Consider the following 18,771-nt stretch of genomic DNA (forward strand, 5'->3'; position numbering starts at 1 on the left):
AGACCTTCACAACCAGAATATCCCTTTCAAGAGATGTCCACACCTCGACTGCCATCAGAACACACACAAGGGTCATCCAGATCTTCAGATTCACCAGATCCTTCACGAGGGTCTTCCACATCTTCAGCGCAACCAAAGGCTTCACAAGAGTCATCCACACCTTCACGCCCACAAAAAACCTCACAAGAGTCTTCTACATCTTCAGGACCACCCCCAGAAACATCACATGGGTCATCCAGACCATCACAACCAGAATATCCCTTTCAAGAGATGTCGACACCTCGATTGCCATCAGAACACACACAAGGGTCATCCAGATCTTCAGATTCACCATATCCTTCACAATGGTCTTCCACATCTTCAGCACAACCAAAGGCTTCACAAGAGTCATCCACACCTTCACGCCCACAAAAAACCTTACAAGAGTCTTTTACATCTTCAGGACCACCACCAGAAACATCACATGGGTCATCTAGACCTTCACAACCAGAATATCCCTTTCAAGAGATGTCCACACCTCGACTGCCATCAGAACACACACAAGGGTCATCCAGATCTTCAGATTCACCAGATCCTTCACGAGGGTCTTCAACATCTTCAGCGCAACCAAAGGCTTCACAAGAGTCATCCACACCTTCACGCCCACAAAAAACCTCACAAGAGTCTTCTACATCTTCAGGACCAACACCAGAAACATCACATGGGTCATCCAGAACTTCACAACCAGAATATCCCTTTCAAGAGATGTCCACACCTCGACTGCCATCAGAACACACACAAGGGTCATCCAGATCTTCAGATTCACCAGATCCTTCACGAGGGTCTTCCACATCTTCAGCGCAACCAAAAGCTTCACAAGAGTCATCCACACCTTCACGCCCACAAAAAACCTCACTAGAGTCTTCTACGTCTTCAGGACCACCACCAGAAACATCACATGGGTCGTCTAGACCTTCACAACCAGAATATCCCTTTCAAGAGATGTCCACACGTCGACTGCCATCAGAACACAGACAAGGGTCATCCAGATCTTCAGATTCACCAGATCCTTCACAATGGTCTTCCACATCTTCAGCACAACCAGAGGCTTCACAAGAGTCATCCACACCTTCACGCCCACAAAAAACCTCACAAGAGTCTTCTACATCTTCAGGACAACCACCAGAAACATCACATAGATCATCCAGACCTTCACAACCAGGATATCCCTTTCAAGAGATGTCCACACCTCGACTGCCATCAGAACACACACAAGGGTCATCCAGATCTTCAGATTCACCAGATAATTCACGAGGGTCTTCCACATCTTCAGCGCAACCAAAGGCTTCACAAGAGTCATCAACACCTTCACGCCCACAAAAAACCTCACAAGAGTCTTCTACATCTTCAGGACCAACACCAGAAACATCACATGGGTCATCCAGAACTTCACAACCAGAATATCCCTTTCAAGAGATGTCCACACCTCGACTGCCATCAGAACACACACAAGGGTCATCCAGATCTTCAGATTCACCAGATCCTTCACAATGGTCTTCCACATCTTCAGCACAACCAAAAGTTTCACAAGAGTCATCCACACCTTCACGCCCACAAAAAACCTCACAAGAGTCTTCTACATCTTCAGGACCACCACCAGAAACATCACATGGGTCATTCAGACCTTCACAACCAGAATATCCCTTTCAAGAGATGTCCACCCCTCGACTGCCATCAGAACACATACACGGATCGTCCAGATCTTCAGATTCACCAGATCCTTCACGAGGGTCTTCCACATCTTCAGCGCAACCAAAGGCTTCACAAGTCTCATCCACACCTTCACGCCCACAAAAAACCTCACAAGAGTCTTCTACATCTTCAGGACCACCACCAGAAACATCACATGGGTCATTCAGACCTTCACAACCAGAATATCCCTTTCAAGAGATGTCCACCCCTCGACTGCCATCAGAACACATACACGGATCGTCCAGATCTTCAGATTCACCAGATCCTTCACGAGGGTCTTCCACATCTTCAGCGCAACCAAAGGCTTCACAAGTCTCATCCACACCTTCACGCCCACAAAAAACCTCACAAGAGTCTTCTACATCTTCAGGACCACCACCAGAAACATCACATGGGTCATCCAGACCTTCGCAACCAGAATATCCCCTTCAAGAGATGTCCACACCTCGATTGCCATCAGAGCACACACAAGGGTCATCCAGATCTTCAGATACACCAGATCCTTCACAAATACAAGGATCGTCCAGATCTTCAGATTCACCAGATCCTTCACAATGGTCTTCAACATCTTCAGCACAGCCAAAGGCTTCACAAGAGTCATCCACACCTTCACGCCCACAAAAAACCTCACAAGAGTCTTCTACATCTTCACTACCACCAACAGAAACATCACATAGGTCATCCAGACCTTCGCAACCAGAATATCCCTTTCAAGAGATGTCCACACCTCGACTGCCATCAGAACACATACAAGGATCGTCCAGATCTTCAGATTCACCAGATCCTTCACGAGGGTCTTCCACATCTTCAGCGCAACCAAAGGCTTCACAAGAGTCATCCACACCTTCACGCCCACAAAAAACCTCAAAAGAGTCTTCTACATCATCAGGACAACCACCAGAAACATCACATGGGTCATTCAGACCTTCACAACCAGAATATCCGTTTCAGGAGATGTCCACACCTCGACTGCCATCAGAACACACACAAGGGTCATCCAGATCTTCAGATTCACCAGATCCTTCACAATGGTCTTCCACATCTTCAGCGCAACCAAAGGCTTCACAAGAGTTATTCACACCTTCACGCCCACAAAAAACCTCACAAGAGTCTTCTACATCTTCAGGACCAACACCAGAAACATCACATGGGTCATCCAAACCTTCACAACCAGAATATCCCTTTCAAGAGATGTCCACACCTCGACTGCCATCAGAACACACACAAGGGTCATCCAGATCTTCAGATTCACCAGATCCTTCACAAGGGTCTTGCACATCTTCAGCGCAACCAAAGGCTTCACAAGAGTCATGCACACCTTCACGCCCACAAAAAACCTCACAAGAGTCTTCTACATCTTCAGGACCAACACCAGAAACATCACATGGGTCATCCAAACCTTCACAACCAGAATATCCCTTTCAAGAGATGTCCACACCTCGACTGCCATCAGAACACACACAAGGGTCATCCAGATCTTCAGATTCACCAGATCCTTCACGAGGATCTTCCACATCTTCAGAAGGTGTGTAAAGATTCCGGTATGATGGGCTGGAACTTGAGGTTGATTTTGATCTTCATAGGAGTAGAGAAGATGGATTTGCACCTCAACGGATGAAGCCGCATTCGGTAGAGAAAATCTATTTTAGCTGAATCTCAAATTGACGTTATCTGACAGTCATAGAAGGTCAGGTCAGGATCTGGAATCTTTGAAATTGAATTAGTGAACTACTGAAACTTTACATGTCAGAAATTCAGTATACTTGAGTTACTGGACTACTGTAAATACCCTCATGACAAATGAGTCATTCTGATTTATTTGTTGTTCTTGCACTTTCAGATAGTAGAAGAAATCCTACCACCGTATCAGACTCCAGAACAACATTTCCACAAGCCACCATGGGAGCTAAGCGAGTTTCCAACCAACCCAGTTGGACTTCAGCATCCCAAGCAGAACCTTCTCCCACAGGTGACAACAGACCTTCACAACCAGAATATCCCTTTCAAGAGTTGTCCACACCTCTACTGCCATCAGAACACACACAAGGGTCATCCAGATCTTCAGATTCACCAGATCCTTCACGAAGGTCTTCCACATCTTCAGAGGAACCAAAGGCTTCACAAGAGTCATCCACACCTTCACGCCCACATAAAACCTCACAAGAGTCTTCTCCATCTTCAGAACCACCACCAAAAACATCACATGGGTCATCCAGACCTTCACAACCAGAATATCCCTTTTTAGATTTGTCCACACCTCGACTGCCATCAGACCACACACAAGGGTCATCCAGATCTTCAGATTCACCAGATGCTTCACAAGGGTCTTGCACGTCTTCAGTGCAATCAAAGGCTTCACAAGAGTCATGCACACCTTCACGCCCACAAAAAAACTCACAAGAGTCTTCTACATCTTCAGGACCACCACCAGAAACATCACATGGGTCATCCAGACCTTCACAACCAGAATATCCCTTTCTAGATTTGTCCACACCTCGACTGCCATCAGAACACACCCAAGGGTCATCCAGATCTTCAGATTCACCAGATCCTTCACAAAGACCTTCCACTTTTTCAGCGCCACCAAATGCTTCACAAGAGTCATCCACAAATTCAGCACCCCAAAAACCAACACAAGATTCCGCCACAAACACAGAAAGCTCCGAGGCGCCTCACACACCCGATTCAACGTGGTCTTTCCCACCATCAGTCCCAACTACTTCAGTGGTTACAACAGCCCAACCTTTCTCTCTACCAGACCGTCAGAATTACTCCACTGGTGTTTCTCCAGTGGGATCAGACCTTGACGTTACAATGACCGTTAACCCCTCACCCACAGATGCGTTGCAGGGTGATTTTAAAGACAAGGTTACACCAACAGAATCCTCCATCGCCCCAGTAACAGAAACCCCAAAATCCCCTAGTGCTAAAGCACCTGAATCCACCCTAAAACCTAAACCAAACACTTCCGGTCCACCAATGACTGCAGCCCCTGAGGATAAACCTGCTCTCAAACCTGCGATTAAGCCAGTGGATGCGGTGCTGACTGTGGATAGCTCCAGACACTACCAACCAGGTAAATCAACACTTGCTTTGAATATCAATACAGCATTCTAAGAAAAATAAATAGAAAAGGAAGTCTGGGAATAGTAATGAATGACAAGTTGGGTAGTTGAGGTTCAAAGTTTTTCTTTTTGTCTCCCAAAGGAGAAAATTGTTTTGGAGCAAGGGACTGCTGCAAAGATGAACACTGCACACTACATGAATGCAATACATCTTGTCATCCCCAGCCATCCATTTCTCAACCCATTTTGTTATTTATAGTGATTAATTTAATTTAATTTAATTTAATTTAAATGAGCGGCCCGGTAGTCGAGTGGTTAGCACGTTGACTTCACAGTGCAGAGGTACCGGGTTCGATTCCAGCTCCGGCCTTCCTGTGTGGAGTTTGCATGTTCTCCCCGTGCTTGCGTGGGTTTTCTCCAGGTCCTCCGGTTTCCTCCCACATTCCAAAAACCTGCATGGCAGGCTGATTGAACACTCCAAATTGTCCTAGGTGTGAATGTGAGCGCAAATGGTTGTTTGTTTCTGTGTGCCCTGCGATTGGCTGGGAACCGGTTCAGGGTGTCCCCCGCCTACTGCCCGAAGACAGCTGGGATTGGCTCCAGCACCCCCCGTCACCCTGGTGAGGATAAAGCGGTTCGGAAAATGGATGGATGGATGGATAATTTAATTGAAAGAGTTTTTCTGTGAGATATTTGAATCGTAATAACTTGTATTTCAGCCAGATTTTAATAGTTCATACTCACACTTCACTGCGTGCAGGGTGTATGATAAGATATGGGTTGTTGTTTTTGGTTTAAATTAAATTTTTGGTTTAAATTAAATTTTTGGTTTAATTTTCCACACAGTGATGTTTTTATTAGCGATGTCTTTATTTCCAGATGACAATGACACAAACTTGTGCAGTGGGCGTCCTCCCAGTGCATTCACCACATTGAGGAACGGCACAATAGCAGTCTTCAGAGGTTGGTGCCATCAATTATTTTAATGAGAAAAAGTACAACAAAAAGTTCAGATGTTAAGTCACTGTGGTTCCGAAAGTATATTTTTTTATTCTGACTTTGGAACACTTTCTCACTCTATGACATTAACATGATTGCATCACCGCTGTTTCGGAGTCAAGCAAATTTTGTTGCTCAAGAAGGCAAAACTTTCAGAAAGTATTGTTACAATATTAGGCGGGAAACTAAGCCTTTATAAAAGAGTGCCTTTTAGCTGAATAGTGGTCAAAGATTGTAAGAAGTGGTGTTAAATACCACTATTCACGACAAATTCACCATTTTCTAATGATTCATATTGACAATTTTGACATTTACAATACTCTTGCAAAACAAAATTCTCATCTCAAAACAGGTTAATCTGTGCTCAAAACTGAGCTATGTGATCTAAACGTAGCCCGGGTCAATCAAAATGAAAAACACTTCTAAGTAGTTGGTAAACATGAAATAAAAAAATAGAAAACACAATACTCAGCATGCAGCACAGTAGCTCTGATTTTATCAGTTATTACTATTCTGTGTTCGCTGATCACCTTGACCACCTTATCCACCTCTTTCATGAACTCCTCCTCTCAGATTTCTCTCCAATTTAGTGATTCTCAAACCAGTGCTCACTGAACTGGCTGAAATATGATCCTTCATATCATTAGCCACAAGTGTGATCAATTTTGAGATGTTGCGTTCAACCGATGACACTTGTGCTTCAATTGTGTTTGACTTTTGCTACCTGTGCTCACTATTATGCAAAACAGGTGCACCACAATGAAAATGTGCTGGCAAGTTGTGACTGAAAAGTGCTGATGGTTTTGTCAAGAGTGACTGTTTAGTGTTTTAGCAATTGAGAAAAACAAAAAATGAGTTAAGACAATGTATGTCCCTGAAAATGTACATTTTTTCTTCAGGGTTCTCATATGCAGGTGGACAAGTCTAAATATGTGTTTGTATTCTGGTCCACAGGTCACCTCTTCTGGTTTTTGGATAGAAACAGGGTGCCAGGTCCGGCCCATGACATCACACAAATGTGGGGGGTCCCGTCACCCATCGACACTGTGTTCACCCGTTGCAATTGTCAGGGGAAAACATACATCTTCAAGGTAATTTTTGTCACTTTTCTCTCTCTCTCTCTCTATATATACAGTATATATATATATATGTGAGCATGCATTTTAGGCATGTCCTGAAATTTCACCTGAAAGCCAAATGCTTTATGTGTGCGTCTCATGCGGTTTGCAGGGAAACCAGTACTGGAGATTTGACAACAATCATTTGGACCCAGGCTATCCGAAGGTTGTTGAGTCGGGCTTTGATGGTCTTCAAGGTCACATCACAGCTGCCCTGTCTGTGCCTCAGTACCGCAGGAGGAGGGAATCTGTCTATTTCTTCAAGAGAGGTGACCATGCATGTCAAATGTTACAGAGATATTGCATTTTGACATGTTAATCAACTGTCTGGTGATTCTTCCAGGTGGATTGGTGCAGAAATATTCATATCAGTTTGGCACCAGCCCATCATGTAGCAAGAAAGCCCATTTTGCTATTTACACTGTCCGTAACCGAGTGGCGCGACAAGCAGGTAGGAAAAACACGACTACATCATGCTGACTGTGGTGGTGGTTGGAGGGGTTGTCACCCCCAACAATCTACCTTGTGGTAGCTATGTTTTAATGGATTTTGTTTGCTTCTACTATTTAACATGGAGCCTTTTAAAGGATGTTGTCAGGACTGTGTTGCTGGTTTTGGAAAGCATTAAATTCATATCTTTTGACAGCGTCAGTCAAATCTGAGCATTATTTATTACCTTTGTAAAGGAAGCATTTGTCTTGCATTAGAATCGAGTGCAAGACAAATGCTAGATACACCTTCATGATCTTATGATTAGATCATGAAGGTGTACCTCACGTTGTGGCCAGGGAGTTTCAGGCTGTTTTGAGTGAAAATGTGTGGTAAATGTCACAGTGGGTGTGAGCAGCGCAAGAACACTCGGTGAACTCACACATGTGATTTTTGAGTTTCAACACAGCACTCTGGAAAATGAGTCATGCTTCAACTGAGAGGGACAAATCAGATCCTGTGAGATTTAACACATGGAAAAGGGCCTCAGCGCCATTTACGAGAAACCTCAGGAGTGAAATGTTAACCAATTGTTTTTGACAAAGCCGATTTTGTTTCCAGTGTCACTGCTGGGACCCACAATTAACATCCGGAGGAGCTGGCGAGGATTCCCCACCATCATCACTTCAGCTGTGTCTGTCCCCAGTTACAGGGAACCAGAGGGCTACAGATACTATGTCTTCTCTCGATGTAAGTCACAGTCGAGCCTCATCTTAAATTACATGTTTTAAACTCATTGATGAGGAATCTAAAAAACGGACCAAATGTGTGCCAGACACAGTGGTGTATTTCTATCATAAAAAAACCTTTATTGCAGTTCTAACTGCAGTCAAAGTTCCACTTAAAAGCATAAGAATGTGATGTATTTTTTTCCCCACATTCCCAAAATATGCATGTAAATGGAAGCCTAAAAACTGGTCGAAGGTGATATGTGACCACGAATGTTTGTTATGTGCCCTGCAATTGGCTGGTGCTTCAGCTGCAATAGGCCCCAGCTCTCGATGACTGATGGCTGTATTTTATACCAAAGACACTTGTCACAGGAATTTCCCAAATAACCGATGGAAGCAAAAACAAGTTCTCATGTTTGTGTCTTGCAGCTAAATCCTACAATATCAGGTTGGACGGTGAGCGGCCCGTTGTCACTTCCCCGATAGAAAACCCATCAGCTCAGAACAACAACTTCATCAATTGCCCCAAAACACTCTGATGACCACAGACTGCTTCATGAAGCCTTCGCGTTGGACTTGTTCAACACTTTTAATTACATTTTTCAGAAAGCACATAACCACCTTAGACTCATCAAAATTATAAAAGCAAAAAACTTTCGAACAAGTGATCAAGTTGAAGAAGAGTGACTTGTTGAGACTGTCACGATGTCCATGTAGGGAGCTTCATCTGGCGATGCGTCTGCCGTGAACTCCTCTTGAAGGAAATGCTTGACCTGATGGAATACACAATGAAGGTTTCAACATTATATCCAGCGGCTGAATAAACTGTATATCTGAAATCTACAAATGAAAGCACACAATTTTAAAAGCATGCAAAAAATATTCACGTTATGATGTATACACTCTGTAACTATATTTAAAATGCAATAAAGATTGTCTGGTTGGAAGCAAGTTTGTTTCCTTACAGCTTTGAAAGTGCAGCACTGCAGGTCTATTTATTTACAAGTGTATCTCAAATATCGGAATGAAAAACTTCAGAGTTTTCGTTTTTCTACATCATTTTGATTTACCCTTTAGAAATGTGAATATTAGACAAATAAACCAAATTATTCTTTTGTAAAAATCAGGTCGGAAATGGTCTTCTGAAAACTCATTGCCAATGTGAATTTATACAAGTTTCCCGTTTTTTTAATTGAACTGCTGAAATAAATTAGCACTTATATACGTGGTTTTTTTTTTCCTATGCTTTTCAAACATCCATTTACGAAGCACGATATCTGCAGGCTCAATTCAAAATCTAATTTTCTGCACTGTTACTTTTAATACTATTTGAGCACTAGAAGTGGGCAACGTGTAGTAACGACATCATGTTGATGGGTATTTGGCTCTACGGGATGGGAAAAGCTAAAATGTTACCTCCTCTCTTGGCGCGCCCACCACGGCTCCCTGGCCAACGCTGCAGCTGTCTGCTGGGCGCAGCCCTGGTTGGAGCGCTGCTTGTATCTGCCATGCATCATTAAAAAGGGCAGTTGGAGTTACATGTCATAGGAATATCAGGTGATGACACTCGGTGACCAGGTGTACCTGCAGAGCTGGATGAAGGCTCCTGGCTGGTGGAAGGTAAGCTGGCTGTGTCGGAAGGCTGACTGGGCTCAACCAAATCATCTTGAGATACCACAGCATCCACTGAACTCTCAGCACTGGGCCTGGAACTAAATGTGAAACATACTTTTAGCTTAACATTTTAGTGTAAGACAATTTTATCATCATCAACAGTTTCCACAAATATTTCAGCAAATGTATTGGACCGGACATTATTAAAATGGCCGTATCATGCAAAATCAACTTTTTTTGAGCTTTTAGCCATGTTAAAATACAAATTCCTCTCCAAAAACACTCCCAAGTGTTATGTTCCTCGGTTCGGCCAGCATTCTTGCTCATTCCTGCTTTTTAAACAGAGTATGCGCCCAATCCAAGGAAATGACCGGGTCCTCAATCAAAAACAGCCTGAGGAACCACCCCCACTTACTCAAGTAGCCAGCGGGGACACTCAACAAGAGCATTCAGGAAAGACCTTTAACATATTGCAAATCACATAAGCTGTTTTATAAACATGTGCTTAAAGGCCTTTGAACAGTCAAGAGCTGGAGTTTTAATCTAAAAAAAAAATTGACGCCAATCTTTTTTTCTACATTTGGCCTCAAATACAGGTTATCAGCCTACTTGAATACTAAAAACTGGTAGTGGTGCTGAAAACCCCCCAAAACATATCGGCCTATAACTCATTAAAAGCAGCAATTTTGTATTGAAGTAAAAACCGCTGCCACATACAATTGAATAGTTATCAAATGAAATGTAATTTATCTGGCTGCTGACCTCTAGTTGATATAAAACAATCAATCCCCAACTAAGAAGTCGGTCAGCTCAAGCCAGGAGCAAGTAAATCTGTTTATTGTCTCAAGTACTTTTCAAGCAGTTTCGAGAATTGTATTATATTGTATAACATTCAAGTAAACTTTGAAAATGCAACAATGAAGCATTTAAGAATTTCAAGCACCAGTTGAGATGTTTGACCTTGCTCTCATTGACACTGCCAAATAGCAGCATGGTCGGTGTCTTACTTATCAGGGTCTGACTCCAGGAAGACGTCGTCTCTTTCCTCGCTTGTACTGGCTGTGCCTGGCGCAAGTATGCCGGGAGTGGACGTGCTCACCATGGGAACCGACTGAGAGGCCTGCTCTGTGGCATCTGATAGAATCACCTCAGAGAAGACTACAAGTTGGAGAACGGTCAGTGCATATGTACTGATTCTTTGAGCGTGTGCTCCACGTTCAGTATTGCAATGAGGACTCAGTGATACCTGGGGCCGCCACTTGCAATGGTGTAGTGGGAACACTACGTCCACCAGATTCCTCTTCATGAGATATGAGGAACAAGGGGCTGTCAAACATCCCAAGACCTGAAAATGGTCCCAATCACAATGACTGTTTTGCTATTTTAAGTGCGCTCAGGGTAATTCCATAAACGGGTGATGGGGGCGCACCTCCTTGGGCTGCAAGTTGGCCGAGATCTGAACTGGTCTGTGGGACTTCGTCTGATTGGCCAAAACGGAAGGTCCTTGCGGCCACTTGGGGAGAACTGCTGAAGGAAACACTTTTGAGTTACCAAGGAATTTATTGGCAGAAGCACGAAGAGACTAAAGTTCAATGAACACACAGATGGCTGTCATAATAAAAGATATGATTTCATTTTGAACTCAAAAGAACAAAAAAAAAAAAAAAAAAAAAATCAGCTAAAGCAACGTGTGTCTTTCGTGCATGGTGTACTCAACATGAACAACACAGTACACCATATACTGAAAAACATCACCACCAACAAAAATGACTCTCCCCCCACAAACCACGTCTGTTGTACTAAGACTAACCTGTAGGACGCTGCATTGTGCCAAAGGACATTCAGACTGACATCAAGTACAAAAAGTAGTACTCAAGTAGTAGAAAAAATATAATAGTAAAAATATACCTCTTTATTGATCTATTTCAAATTTTATGACATTTTCAACACACTGATATGTCCATGTTGGGTCCAACGAGATGTAACGTGTGCAACAATGCCTACAGGTGTGTCCAAGTGAAATTTAAGACTTTTAAAGACCTATTTTAGACTTTTTAGACGTATTATTTCGAAATTCAATGCCTTTAAGACAAGGACGTCAAACATAATTTTTGTCGCGGGCCAGATTTTAGTTAGTTTCCCTTCGAGTTTAGTTTAGTTAGAGGGCCATTATGACTGAAACCATATAATGAAGTCAAGAAAAACAGTTTATTCACCTATTTTTTAAATTACTCTAATGAGAAGTTTGGTAACAAGAAAATGCATACAGTGTTACTTTTATTTATGACAAACGAGAATTTGAAATTTTGGTTCCGATTTTAGCAAGCATCATTAAAGTTGACATCTTTGATTTGCTTTCGGGGGCCACTTAAAATGATGTGGCGGTTCCAGATCAGGCCCCTCAGGCCTTGAGTGTGACACCTGTGCTTTAAAACATTTTAAGACCTTGCGGGAATTTGCAAGGAGTCATCCAGAAAGAGCAAAGTTTTGTCGAACCCCTGTGTCCACAAGGACAGGTGCGTGCAGTGAACATTTCCAGTACAAGGAGTGATTTACAGTTGGAGATGAGACATCACACAGATGACATTAAAAACCATCGCCGTATTTTTAGTAAGCAAGAAGTGGGAGAGGATCTTAACTGTCTGTGATGTACTAATCCACATTAAAGGTTGAGTAGAATAAAGTATTACTTTTCAATTTCTGAAAGATTTACCGTTCCTAGAATTAAATGGTGTGCACGTGTGAGACTTACTGGACAGCCTGGTCAAAACTATCAGAGCGGTGTGGCACTACCAATGTCGGAGCGCTAGGTACCATCCGGTCCTCTTCATCAATGAGGTGCTGCTGCAAAGACAACCAGGTAGTTACATTATGTCACGTTATAAGCTGTGTGCACAACTGGCTCTGACACATGAATAAAATATCGCAAACGTGACTTACAGCACTGCTGGGGACACCAGAGAGCTGAGGGACCCTGCCCACCGACTGGCGACGAGCAGGGATGCGCTGGGACATCTAATACAAACACAATGGTATATTTTTCCACTTGCACTGAACGATGAAATAAAATGTGCTTTCTTGGGGGTTCAAAAACGATGTGATGTCTTTAATCACGAGCAGTCGAAGAAAAATCACATCTGATCTAGAGTGCATATTATCTTGTATTATGGCATAAAAACCTGGGTTTCATAATATTAAAGGAAGAGGATATTTTAAAAAAGCATTGGTGATACATTATCTGTCGGTAGACTTTCTCACATCTTCTGTGTGACATACCTGAGTCGGCGGTAGTGGATGTGTTGGTCTCCTTGGTGATTGGGGCATCCGTATACCCGAGCTTGTGATGGGCTGTTCGGTAGAAAAGGCCTCCATTGTTGTGGCCTCAACTGAAACATTTGGAGATGTGATCATGTCAGTGGAGTGGCGATTGTCTTTCATTGCAGTACAGTATATTACAGTAGTCTTATTATTCTGATAAAGAGTCCCCATCAGCATATTAGAGATTTAGTTTTTAAGTAAGCACACCGGCGAGAGGACCACAAAACAGGCAAAGGAGGACGTTTTTTTGCCACCCTGGCCTTCAGACAGACAACAACATTACACGTCTTCAAGTCATGCTGTAGCATTCGATAACAAATTAGATGACGGGACAGGTTGTGAGTACACTGGGCGAGTCCAAGGTGGAGTTAGACGTGTGCATTAATAAGATTTCCTGGATCTTACAGCTGGCCGTCTGGGAATCTGCTGGCCTCTGGGTGGAGTCTGACGCCCCCAAACTCTCCTCTGTCTCGGTCCCTGGGTCAGTTGCGTCAGCTCGCTGGGAAGAGAAAGGAAACAAAAAAATTAAAGTAGTATAAGAAGAAAACTCCATAAGCAAACAGAAGTTCCAACAATGTTACATTTTGAACTTGTAAGGTAACGACATGATAGAAACGGACAGAAAATGGTTGGAAAACAAAAGCACGATATAGATGGTCACACAGATCACCTCATGAACACATAATCCGAAAACGAAACTTTATTTTCCACTTCAACAATGTAGGCTCTGAAACAGTAGAATTATGGGACCCTTTAAAAAAGGGACAAGAATGTTAAAAAATAAAACTGGTTGGGGAACTCGAAAATAAATGTCAAAGTTGATTTAAAAGGAAAAAAATGACAACCTGTTTTGTTGTTTTTTTCTTAGGGCGTCGAAAGGTCGAAGTAACTTCTGCAGTATTACTCGCTTTTTTGTTACATTTGGGAAATGGATCGACTTGTTTACAGTTTTTGAACCAAAATAGCATTTAGCAACTAAAGTACGGTACATAACCAACAGTCACCCGATAGACTAGCTATGTTCAAACTTTTTTTTTCCTGTCAGAGGAGACCCTCCTCTTTTCTGTTCGAAGCAACCCCTATGTACTTTCACTTTAAACAAAAGCACGCGAGACACGCGTGGTGATGCGAGATGCACCTACCTATCTTAGTGCAACTGTTTACGAAGTCATCCTAACTTAGTGCCTGCTTCAGTCATTTAGAGCCAGCTGGCAAGAGTTTTTTTCCAGCAAAGGTTGTTAATAGTCAAGATTTTATGACATAACAACCACAAAAAAAAAAAAAAAAAAAAAAAAAAAACAACACAATGGGTAGGAGTTTAAAGATGAGGCTAATCTCACTGGAGTAGATTACAGGTGACAGCAGAATGGCGCTGTGGAGACATTGACTCATCCCAGATGCTGGACGTGCAACTCAGACCCAAGAAAATGTAAACTAGTGAATTAAGGACACTGAGACAGCACCTTATGACATAGACGTAAGATTCGGCTAGGATAATAGTGGAAAAATTGAGTTGAGCTGGAAAAAGCAGAGGGTTAACGTGTCTACTGGAAAAGACAAGTGGTGGGTGAGTGTACAAATGAAGACTGTCACTGCGGGTACTTGATAGGTGTGCTCATCAAACCTCTGTGTCATCTCCTTCGTAGGCTTCATTGCCTTCTCCACTCCCGTCGTTACTCTCCTCTCCGTCTTCTATGCCACCATCATCTTCCTCCTCCTCTTCCTCCACCTCCTCATCTCCCTCCTCATCGCCCTCATCGTAGTCCTACAGAAGATAAAACGTCAACCGGGTCATGGACACACCCTGGATTGATCTCAAATCAATTCATGTACTGGTGGAACAGTATTCAATCGCTATCAGTTCAAAAATGCTAGAAGTTGGTCTACTTTGTGCAACATAGATGAGAATCAGTTGTTAGAAACAGTAGTTGTAACAACTAAATTCCAAGTTAAAGGATTGTAAGGGTTATTTTTTCCCCCAACAGCCTAATTCTTCAATTGCTCTTAGTGTACAATTGGACAATTCTTAGTGTTTAAATGCACAGCCAAATATATTTTAAAATATATTTTGACTAATAATTATGAATTCACAAGAATAATGAACACTTCATTAAAAAAAATAATTGAGAAAAAAAGTTAGCTGTTAACATTTTTTATGTTACTTAACAAATCCATTTAACCATCCATTTTCTTCCACTTATTGTACTGTATTGTACTTATTTGGGGACAGGAATGATGAAGCCAACATAAGCAAAGACGCAATAAAGCATCAGCTGCATGCAGAAATTCTGTCGAACGAGGTCGTCCAACCCTTAGTGGAAACAAATTTAAAAAGTATGTCATGAGAAACTTCTAGATTAATGCGAGAAATATCACAGGACTCTTGATATTGTCAATACACAGTGGGCCGCCCTAAACAAGAGAGGAGACCATTTTTGTTGCACCAATAAATTTCATCAGTTTTTGTGTCTGAGGGGAAAAAAACCCAGTTCATGTTTGGAAATATTGCAATACTTGAATTTGGAACATGGTGTGTGGCGTTCTCAATTTATTGACTATGTATGGAAATGAAAGGTATAAGATTTTGACGTTCACTAATTCTTTGCAGCAATTATTCGAAACAACCATTATGTTTATGGACTGTGAAACATACAAACACAAAAACCCCACACAAATAGGCCAGAACTGAGATTCAATGCCAGGAAGCAAACCACTGATCTCACTGTGCTGTCTGAACAAAACATTTCTTAATTATTATTTTGTTTTATAACTTTACCTGCTCATCCTCCTCTTCATCCCCATCTTCTGGGTTTTCCTCACTCTCCGTATCAGTGACTATGACGATCACTTCTAGCTGCTGCTCAGGAGTTTCACTCTGTGAAAGAGCGACTTCTTGATGCATGGTGGTAGATTGAGAGGCTGCACTCTCATCTTCATCCAGTGCCGCAAGCTCTTCAGTCTAAAAGGCCAAACATTCAATGATGTTTACAACATTAAAAAAAAAAAAAAAAAAAAAAACTATGATGGTCAAAAGTGGATCTGCCCTTTACTGATTTTCATTCTCTGTGTTGTAAGTTGCCATACCTGACTGGCTTCTACACCTTCCTGACTGTCTGTCGGCACCACCCCCTCAGCCTCAGCACTGTCATCAGCCATCAATTCCTCCTGACAGAACCACATGAAGCCAGTGACTTCTAGACAATCCTAAATAAAGCATCAACAAAGATGTGCAAGCTATGTAACCACCTCTGGACCCACTCTTTGGATAATGCGCAGCTTTTTTGGAATAGGAGCCCTGGAGGTGTCCTCTTGAGGGGCCTCATTATCTGTGACCATAGTGCTGCTACTCTCATCTTCTTCACGAGGCCTTTTGGACAATGAGGAAGAAGACCCTGGTGTTGCTGAAACTAGACAAAGCATGGCACACACACAGGTCTTGTCAGAAAAAAGAAACATCATACACAAGAATTACCACACTATGCCGGAGTACTTTAAGCAATGCACATTGTACTTTTCCACTCATATACTTGTCGAAGATTTAATTTCTTCTCACCAGTTCCAAATACAGCAGAGGTGGAGGATGTTGAAGGCCATTCCACCTGCGAGCTCTGCGTTGCCTCAATTATCACAGGTGGCATCTCCTGATTGACTGGCTCTGCATGGGTAACGCTCTGCTGTTGAGTTGGCTGAACAAAGGCTGTGGCCTGTGTTTGGGCTTGCTGGACAGTCAGCATGGGGCCGGCTAACGTAGTCTGGATGTTGGGACTTGCCGAGCGCACAGAACCACTGGCACTCCCATACACAGTCACATGCTCCACTGGCGGACCCTCTGTAGTCTGCATGGCTGCAGAGCAAGTTAGGTCTTAGGTCAAATGAATTCAATGAATAGCACATTCACAGTTGACATTCCTCAGACTTCAGACTCAACTAGATAAGAGCTAAATAACTGACATATTGGATATCATTGGAGTGGCTCCAAACATTATTTGAGAATGGTCAATCTTTTTACATGCCATTATTAAGACTTACTTTCCTGGGTCTCGACCTGTGTTGTGGGCATGACAGTAGCGGTGGGGGTTGGAGTGGGCACAGGGGCCGGTGTGATCATGGGCCTGATGCTGGCCCTTGGAGTGGGTTTGTTCCCAGGGTTGACGGCTTGCTTGCTGGCTGTGGCGACGACAGGTGTTGGCTTTATGTTGGCAGTTGGTGGCTCAGAGCTACTGGCGCTGAGAGAAAAGACGGACAACGATGTCAGTTCACACCTGTATGACCCTGTTGGGCTGGACCGGATAATTGTTTCACATCATACCTGCCCCTATCTGCAGCTGGGGTAGACTTAAGAGTGATCTGTCTCTGTTCTGTGCTTCTCTGCTGCTCCTGAGGCTAGAACCATAACAGACACAGGGTCATTGTCTTATTTGATTCCTTATTCATCAGAACAGATATTTTTAACCGAAAAACTTGGAGCAGAGACTCACCTTGCTTGGACCTGCCTCAGCAGGCTCATCTCTTTGCTCTTGTCTCTCTTGCTGACCTCGCAGTTCTCTCAGTTCTCTCTCCTGTCGATTAAACCGTCCCTCGTACTGAGACTTTATTGCACTTACACGCACCTCTAACTCCTCATTTAGCTGCTTTTGCTCCTCAAATCGCTGCTTGAGCTCCTCCTTTTCTTTCTGCAGCTCGTCTTTGGCGCCTAGACATGAAGTGCATATTTAAGATTCAAATTAACACAAAGAAAAACAAAATGCTGCAACTGGAGACAGTAATGGGGAGAACAAAAGATTGTAAAAAGACTCATGCATTTGTTGTGCTTTGACTATTCAATTTAGTTGTGCAGTTTCTTATTGATGATTCAATGCCTTTGACTAGTTTTAAAACGTATTTTAGTTAAGCACACTAATATTCATGCAAAAAAAAATACTACTACTTTTTAAGCACTTTGAGAAATGTACAAACATGAAAACTGCATTATCAAGTAATTATCATCATCTTGCTCATGATTGTAGGTAATGGGGAAATGCCCTGTCTGTTACCTGTGAGCTGGCTGATCCTTTGCTTGGCAAAAACTATAGCCTTCCTGGTCTTTTCCACCTTGTCTGCCATCTGCTGTTTCAGTGTGTCCTCTTTCTCCTGCAACGCTTGCTTTAGCCTGGCCAGCTCTGTCTGCAGCCTGGATGACTGTTCCTGAGCATTGTGCACCTCAATTTCACGCTCTGCAACCACCTTTACGAAGGGAAAATGACTGAATGAGTTACGGCCATAGACTGTTAGAACATATTAGCTGGCTCACCTTGTTAATATTCTCCAGCTGTCCCTCCAAGTCTGTAATCTTTGTGTCAGCTTGGCTCAGAGAGTCTCTAAGCCCCTGCAGTTCCTGAATTGATGCTTGCCGAGCCTCTTCTTCTTTTGATGGGCCTGCAGCCTCAGCTACAATCTAGAAGGTGTACAATAAAAGATCTAATCCTGGTATAATCAATAGGAGAGAGTAAACAATGTTGGGGTCACTTACCTTGTCATGTTGTACTTTAAGATCATCATACTGAGTCTTGTAGCGTCGTCCAAGCTTTTTGACCTGGCTAATCGTCTCTACCTTCTCCTGAATTTCAAGTCTCTTTGCGACGACCTCTTCTTTGAGCAGGTTTCTTTCATCTGTTATCTTACTCAAATTATCAAGCAAGTTTTGAATTTGGCTTTGCTGGGATGTTGTAAGATTGCTGGTCCTAAAGACAGATGTTCATTAAAAAAAAAAAAAAAAAAAAAAAAAAA

General features: G+C 42.7%; 2 protein-coding genes across 9 annotated transcripts in view; one reads left to right on the forward strand and one right to left on the reverse strand.

Moving 5' to 3' along the window:
• prg4b (proteoglycan 4b) overlaps nt 1-9,053 on the forward strand; it is a 16,060-nt gene extending 7,007 nt beyond the window's left edge. The window contains exons 8-15 of the mRNA XM_019875272.1: nt 2,400-3,256; nt 3,572-4,807; nt 5,676-5,759; nt 6,750-6,886; nt 7,026-7,182; nt 7,257-7,364; nt 7,964-8,092; nt 8,503-9,053. Coding sequence (XP_019730831.1) covers nt 2,400-3,256; nt 3,572-4,807; nt 5,676-5,759; nt 6,750-6,886; nt 7,026-7,182; nt 7,257-7,364; nt 7,964-8,092; nt 8,503-8,612 — 2,818 coding nt within the window. The 3' untranslated portion in view covers nt 8,613-9,053. The remainder of the gene's footprint in view (nt 1-2,399; nt 3,257-3,571; nt 4,808-5,675; nt 5,760-6,749; nt 6,887-7,025; nt 7,183-7,256; nt 7,365-7,963; nt 8,093-8,502) is intronic.
• tprb (translocated promoter region b, nuclear basket protein) overlaps nt 8,644-18,771 on the reverse strand; it is a 27,064-nt gene continuing 16,936 nt past the window's right edge. For 2 of the 8 annotated variants that reach the window (XM_019875264.1, XM_019875271.1), the window contains exons 31-51: nt 18,515-18,725; nt 18,296-18,439; nt 18,039-18,228; nt 17,484-17,698; nt 17,315-17,388; nt 17,035-17,231; nt 16,559-16,849; nt 16,252-16,412; nt 16,090-16,170; nt 15,782-15,964; nt 14,630-14,770; nt 13,411-13,504; nt 12,964-13,073; nt 12,628-12,702; nt 12,440-12,531; nt 11,117-11,211; nt 10,934-11,032; nt 10,695-10,845; nt 9,658-9,785; nt 9,490-9,576; nt 8,644-8,846 (exon numbers count right to left, since the gene is read on the reverse strand). In XM_019875264.1, coding sequence (XP_019730823.1) covers nt 8,797-8,846; nt 9,490-9,576; nt 9,658-9,785; nt 10,695-10,845; nt 10,934-11,032; nt 11,117-11,211; nt 12,440-12,531; nt 12,628-12,702; nt 12,964-13,073; nt 13,411-13,504; nt 14,630-14,770; nt 15,782-15,964; nt 16,090-16,170; nt 16,252-16,412; nt 16,559-16,849; nt 17,035-17,231; nt 17,315-17,388; nt 17,484-17,698; nt 18,039-18,228; nt 18,296-18,439; nt 18,515-18,725 — 2,869 coding nt within the window. In that variant the 3' untranslated portion in view covers nt 8,644-8,796. Of the gene's footprint in view, nt 8,847-9,489; nt 9,577-9,657; nt 9,786-10,694; nt 10,846-10,933; nt 11,033-11,116; nt 11,215-12,439; nt 12,532-12,627; nt 12,703-12,963; nt 13,074-13,410; nt 13,505-14,629; nt 14,771-15,781; nt 15,965-16,089; nt 16,171-16,251; nt 16,413-16,558; nt 16,850-17,034; nt 17,232-17,314; nt 17,389-17,483; nt 17,699-18,038; nt 18,229-18,295; nt 18,440-18,514; nt 18,726-18,771 lie in introns of all 8 variants that reach the window. The other 6 variants (XM_019875263.1, XM_019875268.1, XM_019875267.1 and 3 more) reach the window with 5 other exon arrangements.

The sequence above is a fragment of the Hippocampus comes genome, unplaced genomic scaffold (genome assembly GCF_001891065.2).
Source record: "Hippocampus comes isolate QL1 unplaced genomic scaffold, H_comes_QL1_v1.1 scaffold132, whole genome shotgun sequence".
NCBI classification, from domain to species: Eukaryota; Metazoa; Chordata; class Actinopteri; order Syngnathiformes; family Syngnathidae; genus Hippocampus; species Hippocampus comes.